Source organism: Empidonax traillii, unplaced genomic scaffold (assembly GCF_003031625.1).
Source record: "Empidonax traillii isolate 1590-97213 ecotype Southwest subspecies unplaced genomic scaffold, ASM303162v1 scaffold1095:size333308, whole genome shotgun sequence".
Classification (NCBI taxonomy): domain Eukaryota; kingdom Metazoa; phylum Chordata; class Aves; order Passeriformes; family Tyrannidae; genus Empidonax; species Empidonax traillii.
Genome location: NW_020956288.1, coordinates 243,246 through 257,226, shown reverse-complemented (window position 1 = coordinate 257,226; position 13,981 = coordinate 243,246). Strand labels below are relative to the sequence as shown.

The 13,981-nt window shown below is 36.8% G+C and overlaps 1 protein-coding gene across 1 annotated transcript in view; it reads left to right on the top strand.

Moving 5' to 3' along the window:
* Positions 1 to 13,981, top strand: part of PTPRQ (protein tyrosine phosphatase, receptor type Q) — a 103,894-nt gene that overhangs the window by 48,294 nt on the left and 41,619 nt on the right. The window contains exon 28 of the mRNA XM_027904819.1: positions 8,428 to 8,760. Within this exon, the coding sequence (XP_027760620.1) occupies positions 8,428 to 8,760 (333 nt within the window). The remainder of the gene's footprint in view (positions 1 to 8,427; positions 8,761 to 13,981) is intronic.

Sequence of the window (13,981 nt, the reverse complement as noted above, 5' to 3'; positions counted from 1 at the left end):
TACAGCCTCACCCCATCCCTTATTTGAAGTACGAGGTGGCACTCATACGTATTTCTGATGAAAATGTTTACTCTAAATTGGCTTCTTCATCAACAGCTTCCCTAAAAATGCTGCCATTTTTTGATCCCTGCTGGTGGCCTTCAGTCCAGCTCCTTGGCAATTTAAGACTTCTGCCTGGGTCGTCCATTCTCTTGTTTGCTCAGAAACTGCTGTTTATCAGCAGGGTGCAAAGTCCACTTTTGAAAAGGTATTGTTTAAATATTAGATGTGAGCATACTCCTATCTGACACTTGGCTGGAAGTAATGTAGTGAGCTTAGCTGCTGTGCTGCATGTGGACACTTGTTAATGCACTTCAGTACACTTCTTAAATACAGTCATAACTCTCAGACCTTTCTTTTAAATTAGGGCTGCTGAACAGCCAACGCAGAGCTTGAGCAAGACTAAACCTGGGAATGGTGTTCGGACTTGAAGTTAGTCTTATAGGAGGGTTGTTACCCTCTGGTAGAGAGGAGAACAGGAGGCTTGCCCTGTGGTTTTTATCTTGAAGGATAAGGAAAAGGCTTCCATTATTGCTAAAGAAACCTGGCTCCTGAGAAAGTTAATTGTTGGGATTTATACGAAATGGTGTTGGCTATTAATTAGCGCTTGAGGAAAGACTGAGAAAGCTGTGGGTTAAGCCTGAGCTTTAGAGGGAGACTAGCAGTCTCTTGTGGTCTGTGTTATAAAGAGCTGTACTAGCAAGGAAAAAAAAAAACTACACCAGTCTTTAGTTTTTAACAACATGTGTCTTATGTGTCTTATCACTGGGAGTTTTCCTAAGTGAAGGATTTATACTGCAATACATGTATTTTTTGTCATATAAGCTGCACAGACCCTTTCTAGTTTTGTTGTTGCTTAGTCATATTTACAACAAATTAGTTATTATTAGGACATTTCCTTAACTGTGTGTTTGCATGAATTGTTTTGTGGTGACTGGATACTAGGAACTGGAGATTCATGGATGGGAATGGAAACAGTTTAATAGCTGTTGTCAGCTTCTTATTTATGGTGGCCTAAGATTAGTCACAGAGTATGTAGCCAGAACTGAGTCACTGTCAATGCATTTGTTTCTGACATAAAGTGAAATCGAATTTGGCGCAGTGTCCCACTGCATAGTGTTTGACCTTTAAATTCTTAGCAAGATTATTTGCCTTTTTTTGAGGTAAATTTGTTCATATCTGGGTACAATTAAACATGAATCATAAAGGTTAAATTTATGAGGAGATTAATAGTGTTTTGTGCCCAATCTAGTTCCATTGTCATGGTATACCACCTCTGCCAGGCTACATGCCAGCTTTATAGTGGTAGTATTATTTTGTGATTAAATACATTATAAAGGATATGAAAGATAATATAGTATACATAGACATGCATAACTGAGTTAGGATTTTATGACTGAATAGCTATCCTTGAATTATTTTCAAGATAATGCACATATTAAAATGCAATTTTATCAAGGTTGAGTGAATTTTTAGGGGGGGAAAGAGCCATAAAATGGTAGGAAACTCCTCCAAAAGGAACATTAAAGCTGTGAAGATTCAGTAACTCACAAGTCTGGGACATTCAGTTGACAATAAAAATAGAATAATTAAAAAGCCACTTGAGGGTATTCAAAACATGAATTATATTAAGAAATGGGCTGCTACTTTCAATTTTTTTAATTTGAATTTTTCTTTATATACTTTTCATTATTCTCTGAGAATAGTAATTGTATTGATTGTAGTATTAAGTAGTATTAAGACACTCAGAGTGATTCCCCCCCTCCCCCCTTAATGCCAGTAATACTTAATATTATAACTGAGCACAGAGTCTCGGGAAGTTTGAGGCCCCCATTGTACTCTAGTGACAGTTCTTACCATTTGTTTTCTGCTAAACAGAGATTCATTCACAGCTTACATTTAAAAGAAATAGGTATAGAAATCTGTCCAGGAAACATTTTTAAATTTAATCTGGGCTTAACTTCGCTGGTTAATTCTAACTACACACAGAAGTATGCTGTGTGCATGAAGGAGAGTAGTGGCTAAAAGAATAGGTAATGGGAAAGTTTCTTAGGTCTTTTGGTGTGGAGGTGGCAAATTAACATCATCTTTTGTTGTGTGTGCACAATATGTCTTTGATTTATGCACAAGGGAAACTTTGAAGATTCTGGGTTTGTATCTGCAGTATGGAGGTGCCCATTGGAAAATGTGGGATTTTTTTCATCAAGGTCTGTGAGGAGCACAAAACATAGTAGGGGCTTAAAGCCTTCTGAATATCCAAGGAAATGCTGTTTGCTTTGCCATAAATCCTTTTCTTAGTATATGGCAGCTCATGATATCTCTGAGTTGGAGTTACATGAATTTCCTCATTAACCAATGAAGAAAATTATGTACTGGAATAATGTGCAAACCTGTACCCTAAAGTGGTTCTTAGGGCTTCAAGCATGATGTGCAATGCAGTGTGTTGGCCTGGTTATCCTGAGGAATGAGCCTTCTGCAGAGCAACAGTATTGGAAATGGCAGAGCTTCGGTGTCCCCTGTCACTATGGCAAATAAGAGCAGTGTGTTTCACTTGTTCGATCAGTGCTGAAAATTTATGTTTCCAAATTACAATCAAAAAATTACAGAGTGAATCATGACTAAGAATCTTTGAAACACTTCTTTCCAAGGTGACTGATTTTTTTTTCCCCAACTCACTTTTATTTATGTAATGTAGGGTTTTTTTCCCACACTTTCTGTTTAGTTGTTTTGTCCAAATTTAAATTAATGACTTTCATGCTGATGGCAAGTCTTCACTAGACAAATGCAGTGGTCACTTGGTTGCTGACAGTGAAATTGTAATGATGTTATTTTTATAAGCAAGTTAACAAAAATAGATGAAGGAGTATTTTTGTGGGGACTAGAGCAACTGTGCATTAGTATATAAGAAATGGTAGTGGCATATAATACAAAATTAACATGGAAAGCATTTACAGATCAAATACATTGTTTACTGAAAAATAGACTCTGGTTTAGTTTGATGGAAAGTGGAACATTCTCATTTAATTCAAGACTTGAGTACTGACAGCTTTTCACGACTTCTCTTTTTAGCTTAAAGGAGTACATTTCTCCCTAGATTTGTAGGATTTGATTTTTCAGTGCTTAAATCTCACAGTTTTAGAGTGAGTTTTCTAATGGGCTAAGGTCTAAGAAACATGGTCCAGAGAGGCTCTTTTAGGACGTGTTCTCAACTGTGCAAGTTCCTTTAAAGCATGTCTGATTATGTCAGTTCTGAGTCATGGGAAAAATAGTCTACAAGGTTTTGCATTTTTATGTTAGTAAAATAACTTGGGACCTATTCATGATGTACTTATTCCTACTGAGCAGGACTTTATATTGTGATGAGTCCGCCTAATCTAGTATAGCAGTCTATACTAGCTCAGTACTTAGTGTGATCAGGGTTATCAGCTTAACCCAGGGAACTCATTTGGTAACTAAGCTTTCAAAATCCAACAGAGTATTCTTTTTCTTTTCAGATATTTCTGTTTTCTGAAGGCTTTTTTTCTGGTCTGTGCCCACTGCTATCTATCTGTTCTACTTTGTTCTTCACTTTCTTCCTATACATGCTCTTAATACCACCCAACAGACTTCTAGGCTGCCGCTGTTCTTTTAATCCAAACTCCAGCTACAAGCAGCTGTTCTGTAGGCAGACTTTTTTTTATTAACTTTGTTAGGAACTATGCCGTATCATATTACCGTCTTCTCTTCACTGCCCCTGCAGCTGTAGTCATTGCTTTCCACAGAAGTCTTTACAGAAAGCCATAACCTCTCTTTTCTCAGTAGATTTGTGTGTGTGTGTGTCCTTTGCTGCCCTTAGGTTATCTTTGCATTGTGAATAAGATTTTTTCTAGCAAGTGTTTTTGTTAGTTTAAACCAGTTCCACTGGCCAAGTTCAACTTGACCTGAGTCTTTGCACGGTACCAGTGCTTTTTCTACCAGGAATTTCCTTTCATTTAGGTTCTCAAATAAAAACTTAATCTCAGAGCAGTCCACCAGTTTTGGAAGGGCTGATTAGCATTGCAGCCAGACAAGAATAAGGAAGCAGGGCCAAGATCTGTGAAAGTTACTTCTATTAAGGTACTTAGCTTCCTGTTACCTTCAGTAGGAGTTCAGGCACGTAAATAGGTTTTAGGAGCTTAAAATCCCATATAGATCTGGCTTCAGGCACTTTTCCTTGAAATTTAGCCATTATGGGAACAATGGTAGATGAACCTGAAAATACCCCATTTCTTTTCCAGTCCAGCAACTGAATTCACCAGCATTTCATGGCTAGTGTCTCTGCCAGCTCCCTGACTGGTTTTCAGAAGCTGAATTAGAAGCTATTAAATGGAAAATTAGGTAGAGTACATTGCACCAAATGTTTCAGACTTAGAAAAACTCCCTGCTCCCAGAGCTAGCTGAATCATAGCAAATGCAGCATAATACGATAGGGAAAGACTGTCAGATATGTGATGAGACTTAAGGAATCCTGTGTATGATTCTTGAGAAATTTAAACATGGGATTAGCACAAGAATGCCAGCTAGCTAATCGGGGCACAGTCCCCAACAATTAGTTTCTTACAATACCACAAGCACAGCCTCTTTCATGCCTTATCTTTCAGTGCATCTCCCTGAAAATCGGGATTAATAATAAAGTTCCCATTAGGAGCATATCTAAGCAGTAGTGTATAAGAGCAGCTACGTAAGTCTTCATGTATCTTATAGTTCCAATGTAATCTGAAATAGTAGCTGACAAAGACACGATTTTTGGCTTCAATAATTTTTACTGTGAACAGTGATCACTTCATCATAGTTAAGTCATGTTTAGAAAATTTAAACAAGCTGCTTGATTACTCTAGGAAGCATGGAATGGTTTGTTCAAATCAGTACCATCTGTGGACAGAAAAAGTTGGGGGAATTTTAGTCATTCTTGAGGAATGGAAATCTGATTCTCCATGCTAGAGTAATTGTAATCCTCCTTGTATCTGTAACCCAATAGCATAGCTGTCTTGAAATTGTCTGTGAACACAGTCATCAAGTGCAAGAGATACTGTGCCACTGGGTGTCACTCCTCTTCACTGTGGTCCTAGGATTGAACCTCTTTGATTTGCTCCAGATTCAGATCACATATTTTCATTTGTCCTAATGAGTGATTATATTTATATTTGATATGTCCATGTAAGCAAGGAGATAAAATGATCTTGATTTTAAACTAACTAATGTTTAAGGTTCTGGTTTCATTTTAAATGTCTGTCTAGGCACTGGCAGAGAAAACTTTATTGTGAATTATGCTGGCTGGCCCTTTATTTTGTGGGCTCAAAATACTTTGTTTGTATAGGTCTTAGTAAACTGGAAAAATGACAGTGTAAAATAGCTACAAAAGCTTTAGTATGAAAGAAAAAATGGCTGTCTAATCTGTCTGTTATGATGATACCTGCAAGTTTATCTTTAAAAATGGCAGTTTTCATGTAGTGTTACTTACAGGGATAATCACAGGCATTACCTTCAGCCTTATGAAGATAATGTAAATGGGCTCCCTCTGTAGTCAGTGGGAAAAAGTACAGATAGAAAGAAAAATAATTTCTCAGCCTTCCATTCCTTTCCCCACTGTCAGTGAATTTGTCTCTTTTCCAAATACAAGGAAAGCTCATGGAGGCTGGATTTATTAGACTTCTCTTGGTCTGTATGAGAGCCCACAAATCAGAGCCACTGTCATTTTGTCTGATATATTTTCTAGTTTTATGAAAGCCAAGCATCTTTTCCATCTAAATTGCTGACTCTCAGTTCTTTCTGATTTCTTCTGTGTTCAAACTGGGGGAACAAGGTACTGTCCTTAAGAAGGAAAGCCCACTATCCTGTCTAGAACATGGGCACTGCTCATTCTATACTTGTGACTAGCCTCTTTAACCTGCCTTGTTTTAGGTGCAGAGACTGCAGTTGTGCCAGCCATAGTTTTACCAGCTGCACATTTGAGCAAGTGAAGGTATATATTTCTGTATGAACTTCCTATTAACAGTCAGCAAGCAATCAGTTACTATCTACTTCATTGCAAGCCCCTGTTTCAGTACTGGCATACAGGCCAGTAATCAGTTTTCAGCAGATAGAAGTTAGTAATAGTAGACTAAGAGGCTTTAAAGACCATTGTTTACATCTCCATGTTGCATACTTTCACACTTTTATTCCAAACTCGCCAGTGATAACTGTTCCTATCATAGCAAGAGTTCCTGGAGTTGTGTCTGTGAAGGTGAGGTCATATTTCTTATCAAAAAAAAAAGAATAGTAATCCCCTCTGAGTGAGAAAGAGGAGAATTTAATTTCCTTAAATGCTTTTTATTTTTACCTCTTCTGATATCTTTCGAAATTCTGACTTGATTTTTTAATTCCTGGAATACATAATATTCGGCCTTAAAATACTTTAACTCAACTGCAGAGTGAGACTGGGTGATAACTCTTTTTTCACTCCAATAGTTTTATCCATTTTATCATTTTATCATTTTAAAATTTTATCAAATTTTCCATAATTGAGTGTGTAAGATTATTATTTTTTGCAGTATCTTAACAGATATTAATATCTTACATTATAATAGCATAGGGGATTTTTAGAGGAAAGATACAGCTGTGTTCTAGTAACAATTTAGGATTTCTCAGACTTAATTTTTCACTAAGTAATGGTCAAATTAAGCCTTTTCTTGTAATTTAAGCAAATATATAATACAGTTTATAGAATTTTTTATGTAACATTGCAGTGTTTATTTCTTTTGGAAAGTCAATAAGCTGGGTATTACTTCTCCAAATCTGTGCACATGCAAGAATGATACCGCATATTTTGGGGATTTTTACTACTTTCTATACTTATGTTTATGCTAATAACAGCAGAGCAAAACAACTTTAATTTTGATAACGTGTTATATTGATAGAAGTTGTCTTTGGTGAAGACTTTTTCTTAGTTTGTTGTTGTTCTGTATCTGGTTACTGTGTAGCAGGTTGGGAGCATGTGGGGCTGTTGCATGCTGTGATGTTGTGTACTTCTGTGTGACAGCTGACTGGAAGAACAGGGGAAGGGCCCACAGTTCTTTGCCTGGTCCCCCTCCTTCAGACTTCACGTGCTTTAGGCTCATTTCAAGGGATTTTAATTTCTCAACCTTTTCACCATCACAGCTTGGTTTGACTCATAATTTACACTTCATTTTAAATATTCATATTTAGTGAAGAAGTTTCAGCTTGTTATATGCTGATGATTTCAACAAACAAATTGTTGCCAAAAAAAAGCAGAGATCAGATATTCCCACAAGGCTGAACAAAAACAAAAAGGAAGGTTTTCTCTTTCTTCCCCAGTAATGTTGGTCTGGGATGCTTTTCTTCTTTATGTAAGCCTTGGGACTTCTTCAGTTTCAGTTTGAGGGTGTATCATGTGTTTTTCTTTGACCACTGATACCTCTTCCCCCAAATACTCTAAAGCACTTTTTAAAGCTAAGTGCACAAAATGATTTCTGAGCTGATTGGTCAGCACAGTTTTTGCCACAGAGAGTATTAGTATTATCTTTCAGAGTCTTAGAGATAATATTAGCTTACTGTATGACTATATGATATAGCAGAAAACCATATGTTACATCTAGTCTGTGAGAGCTGGGAGTACACTGTTGGCTCAGTATAGATAGAATAAATGTGTACATGTGTATGTGAGTACACAACATGCACTACTTCTATCTCCATGGACATGAATATAACTTGTGTATACTCATATATACTTATGTATATAAATAAATGGCAGCAGCATTTGTGGGAAATTTCTTTTTTTGTTCCGTATTGCGATGTTATTCAGCTCTTTCTGTCATTGTTCTTTTAATTTGTTATTTGCTGAACAACTTGTAAAGCACGTATATAATGCTAGGCAAACATACTGTGTGTATTGAATCTTTCCATTCAGAAGGTGAAACAGGAGACTTATGAAACCTCGAGGTATTATGTGAGGATTTCATATGTTACTGAGAGAGAGAGAGAGAGACAAATGAATATTTCTAAGTGAGAGGTGAAGAAGCCCAGTTAGCAATAGCACTAAAAGATGATATGGGTAGGCCAAAAACAACTTTGCTTGATATTCCCTCCCTCAGTTGAGACATAGGCCCAAAAGTAGCAACAAGAATGTCACACCTCTCAAAGCTGCTCCTGCGTGCCACACCTGGTACTGTTTTTTATTTAAAAAATTATTGCAAGTGTACGGTACCTATATATGTACAGTGGGATTTATACCAATGGAATAACCATATGAAGTTGAATCTTGGTCTTTAGACATGCTTATTCAAATATTTTTTTCAACACCGAATAAAAGGATTATAATTGCAATCACTTTTCATTCATATTAAGATGTCTTACAAGTGTTTTAATCTGTAGTTCCTAGTGCTCCCAGGGATATTGTTTTTTCCAATGTGCAATCAACAAGTGTGACTTTGAATTGGAGAACGCCAAAATCTATCCTTGGCTACTTTCAAAACTACAAGATTACCACACAGCTACAATCCATCTACTGCAGTGACTGGGAAACTAAGGAATGTGTTGAATATGAGATGCATCAATATTTATATGAAAATGTGATGGACGACTGGATAGAAGACACAGTGTATGGACTGAAAAAATATAGATGGTACAGATTTGCAGTTTCTGCCAGTACGAATGTTGGTTATGGCAGTTCTTCACCTTGGATTTCAACGCAAACACTTCCTGGCTGTAAGTAAGGATATCTCCCATATCTCATAATGCTGTAACAATGTGATGTTCACCTAAATAAGAAAGAACCCTTGGTAGAGGTTATTTTTTCATAGGCCTACAGTGTTGGTGAGGTTAATAAGGATTTATTTCAACTCTTCACCTATGTAATATCGTGGTATAAATCATGTGGTAGGTATACATACTTAACACTTCTCAATATTTAATGCCTTTAGTATGCTCTATTTTATTTACTGCTTACCCAACACCAACTTCAATCCTTAGCAATACTACACGTCTAGACTTTGTAAGTCTGAATTTTGGCTTATTTGGGTTGATAAGCCATTTTCAATACATCTTCACATGTGGGGCATGTCAATGAAAAGTACTCCTTTTTTTAATTGTTTGACTAAAAGTCTGCTAATTAACATTGTAACACTTTCCTGAAGTTCTGACGTATGTTCCTGGCAATAGAATTTATGCAATAGTTTCAGAGGAATTAGAGATTTCTTTCCAAGACCATATACACCTGTGGAGTTTGCAAATAAGATTTGCCATGCAACTTGTAGAGGATTGCCGTGACACATATTAGAACTCTCATGCCTCAGCTGAGGATTGAAGATTCCATGTAAGAGAAGAGTTAGTTGTCACAGATAAGTCATCATTTAATATTTGAAACATATATTATTTAGGCAGTAGTCATGGGGACAAATGACCTTCCCTATCAGTTTGCAGCCATCCTAGGTCAGAGAATATCTGAGGTCCAGCCTCTGGCCTGTGTAGGACAACTGAGAATCACCATGAGTTGCCTGACTGAATCACAACTCCTTCACTTATTTCCCCTTACAAAGTAATAATAATGCAAATACCGAGGACGTTAATAACTGTGTACCAGGGATTACTCAAGGGTCCACATATTTATTTTATTCCACTAGTGTTTTTAAAACCATTTGATGTGAATGCAGGAGGCTTTTATGTAATGCTTCTTTTAGCATCTGTGCGCTCACTGAACAATAATACATCCATCTATCTTCAAATACATCACATTTCTCTACTAGGTCACCTTCATTTGCAGATGAGAAATTGAAATAGAGAAATTCTAAGCCCCAAAGGGCAAAGAGATTTGGACACCATGATAGAAAATATCATAACAGCCTGTTATTCCTCTAAAGCACAGAAGCAGTCCTTTAGATTGAGAAGTACTGGAATCAGCTGCAGAGTCATTCTCATGTACATGTACTTTCTTTGTCCAGTGACTCTTATGGGGATGCTCTGCCTGTGAATCAATGCAATATTTTAAATGAAGAAGAAGAAAAAAACCCTATTATATCCAGATGGAACAGCAAGTAACTAACAGAAGTTGTGCAATCCTTGAGCCAGAAGCTCTGGGGAGATGCCTTACTATTAAATTGATAGAATTCATCTGCTGACATACGCAAATACTTGTTTTCAAAAAATTGTTAATTGAGTTTAGAAAAATTGGGGATTAAATCTGGACAGAAAAGCAAGTAATGAAAACATACATAAATGCATAAAGTTAGAATCCTCTTTATTATTTACTCTCTAGACAGTGATAATTTGGTTTAAGAAAGAACTAGTTTCCTAGCAGTCCCACTGAGAAGATGGTAGTTAAAATTATAAAAATCTCATTGGACTGCACAGGACCTTTCCACTTCAGTACAGTGTCATTCTCAGCAGTAGGTCCTCTGTATGCTCTATCTGATAGTTTAAAAGTTGTAGAAGTGAAAAAGTTCCATCTGTTCTTCCAGCCCAAGTGTTTGGGGCTGTGTCTGTGGTGAGGGAAGTAGGCAGCAACAAACTTTGTGTGAGCTTAATTGGTGACAAATCAGTAGATAAGCTGCCTATAAACCACACCTCTGTGGAGTCAAGGAAGCATGGGCACTATTCCAGATATCATGGCTGGGTGCTGGTCTTTTTTCCTGGGGTAATGGCAATCAGCTGAGGAGTTAAAAAAGAGGACGGTGACATGTCACAGCTGGGTAGCCAGCTGGAAACTCCATTGTGCTTCAGCAGTGCTGGGAGCCTTCCTGAGCAGTGGCTCATCTTTAGCAGTTTTCTAGCCACCTCATACATGGCAAAGACTAAACTTTAGAAATACTGTTAAACAGACTAAAGAAAACCTTAGTTCCCCTCTTTCTTTTGCAAAGTCTATAGCAGGAAAGAAAAATTTAGAATGAACCAAACAGACTTAGTACTCTGGGCAGCCTTGCAGAATGTATCTAGAGAGCAGGTGTTGATCCCCCTCTCCTTTCCCTCATGGACAGGGCCAAGCATCCTCTGGATTAGCCTGCTGATACACAGCCAATATACATGGTCTGTTAGGGCTTAAGGGTGCTTAGCTGCTATGTAAAATACCCTGAGTACTTAGCCCATAAAATCAATGGGAGTTGTGTTTGCAGGTTTGAGGGCAGAAGTTAGCCACTGTTTTGCTTGATTTTCAAGAAATGCCTCTGTAAGGCATTGCTTCTCCTGAAGGTAAAGTTACCTTGGTTATGAAATAACTGTCAAATGATTTTCTTCATAATTCATTGAATGCTCAAAAATTTGTGTTTCTCTCAAACCTAAAGAAAATATTATAGGTATTATATTCATATTCAGGAGGTTACAGCATGTCAGCTGAAAATGGTTAGACTAATTTCCCAGCATATAAAGAAAAGAAACTTCAACAGCAGCAAAAATTACATAACAGAAATCTGAAGTATTTTTTGCAAGTGCTGAGGATTTGACTGTTGTGCTAGTGCAGAAATACCTAATAATTCTGAATATCCAGTGACTAAGGTGAGGATCTTAACTTGTTTCAGTTTTTCATTATGAAGGTAAATGTAAGGCTAAGGGAATTATTTTTAAGGTTCTTTAACCCATTTGCAAGTTTCAAGCAAAAAATAATGGCAGTGTTTTGTACTGAGTGTGGTTATAGAATTGCTCCATGGAAAATGTTATGGGTTGTTCAGTACAGTCTGGTTCTCACATCACACAGATAACCTATTCAGCCTTCTGTCTTACAGATTATCCTCACAGGAATTGTCCTATTGTCTCATAAAAGAGTTTGATGGCACTGTTATTACTTAGCTGATTGATTACCCAGGAGTCAAATCTACTCTGAAAGATTAAATATTTTTGTCATAACTTAGATTTATATAGTTACCAGAAAGAGCACGAAATGTTTTACACAGCTAAGGAATCTTCATTTGCTCACACCTGCACTTACCCTGACCTTCGCTTTTGCATTTATAAGGGGAATAAGATCAGCCAAACTTCTGTTTTCTAAGAGAAAAAGAAGTGTGGAGGGTCAGTGTTAGAGGGAAGATGAATGACAGTGAGATCACTGACCTCATTTTCGATCTCGTACAGTTACACAATGCGATGCTTTTTGGTAAACTGCCAAGTCTCCTAATGCCAGGATATACTGAGGTAAAAAGGAAAACCCCAGATGTTCGAATATCCCATGCAGGCTTGGACATAGATGCATGGGGCAGCGGGTTATGCTTCTCTTTTCAGCACCTCCTTTCCCAGTCTCTGCTGATGCCCAGTTGCTTGGTACTATTAAAGATGAAAAGTATGTCTGATGAAAAGTAACGAGATTTCATTTCTTGTTATGTGCCCTTTCTTCTGGAAAGTTTTGCCTGAGAGAACTTGTTTTAATTTGTTCCTTTCATTTCCTCAGAACTAAACACTGGAAAGTAAAAATGACCTAGTATAGCTGCTTAAATATAAGTAAAAGTAGCCTGAAAGATTTTAAAATTAGATAACTGAAACACACACTTAATTTTTATTGGGGAAAAAAAAATAAAAGAAAAGAGAAGAGCTGATCTTAACCAAACTAGCAACCATGAATTTCTGTTAGAAGAGCGGAGTATTCAGTCTTATTTTTGAGGATTACGCTAAATGATGGGCTATCCAGGCTTATCTTCAAACTAACGCACTTAACTGCTGCCTTAGCACCAGGACACAGATGGATGGGAAAGATGACCCTGACCTCCATAAGACCCACATTCCTGTGCAAGGATAGAAGCATGATAATCAGGAAATGATGGTTATTAGTTACAGAAAATGCATTATTGTGAAAACCAGGAGAAAAGTGCTTATGAGAGGAAGTGATTGGATTATGGGGAATGAGAGAATAAGACTAGGTCATTTCTACTGAGTAAATTGCTGTGATTTATAAGAGAAAGAGTGTAGTGATATGGCCTCATATTGACTAGATTAATTTCACAAGCAAACCTATATCAGAATGTGGCACTGAATCAAACACAGTTTTAAAAAAGATGTTTTTTGTAAGACACAAGACATGTTAGACACCTTTAATTTTGTAGTTTTCTTTCTAATTATGCATATTATTTTAGAAAATATTCCTAAATTTAAAAATTATTTGGTTAATGTCTGATATTTTACTGTTCACTGTGAAAATTAACCAGGTATTAACCCTTAGATGTATTTTAGACAAGTATCTTAAATATAACATGTTCAATCAGAATTTTATTACAAAGATCTACAAATACATCTAGTGTAAACTACACATGGAAATCAGCCATTTAAATAACTGAAGGCTGGATAGTTTGTAGATTAGATTATGCTTTAAAATTATTTCACAACACTGTTGTCTAATGCATAAATGTAAAGTGACCTCTGGAAAAATTCTGAAAGATTAAATGCTCCACTGGTTCTATAAAGTGATGGAAAATTGTCTTTGGAAACATGGTTGATTTGAAAACTAAGGCTCAATAAGCTATAAATATAATTTTATAGTGTTTTTCAGAAATTTCATTTTGCAGTAAAGCTAATAAATACCACTGCCATAGTTACTGAAAGCATTGTTTACACTGAAAGACACTGTTTGAGCAACAAGTCTGACATGCATTACCTGAAAATAAACTTTATTTGTGCTTGTTCTAATTTTCAGGGAAGAGGTTTGCCCTTGTATTTTGCTTTATCTGTTGTAGCTCCCCACTTGACAGCCAACCTTCACTGAGCACTCTCCTCTTTCACCACCCCTCCTGTGCTCTCACAGTTTGTTCAGTTACGCTCTTCATTCAGTTGTTCCATGCTATTCAATATTTTTGGGGACTGCTTCCAATGGTTGAATTTGATCCTGCCTATAAAGTCTTGTATATTCCTGCTAATCCCAGCACAGCAATCTAACTCCTATATCTAACACCCTAAACTCATCATAGCACTTTATTTACTCCCAAATCTTCCTGTTTTTTTCTGCAGCCATGGTGTC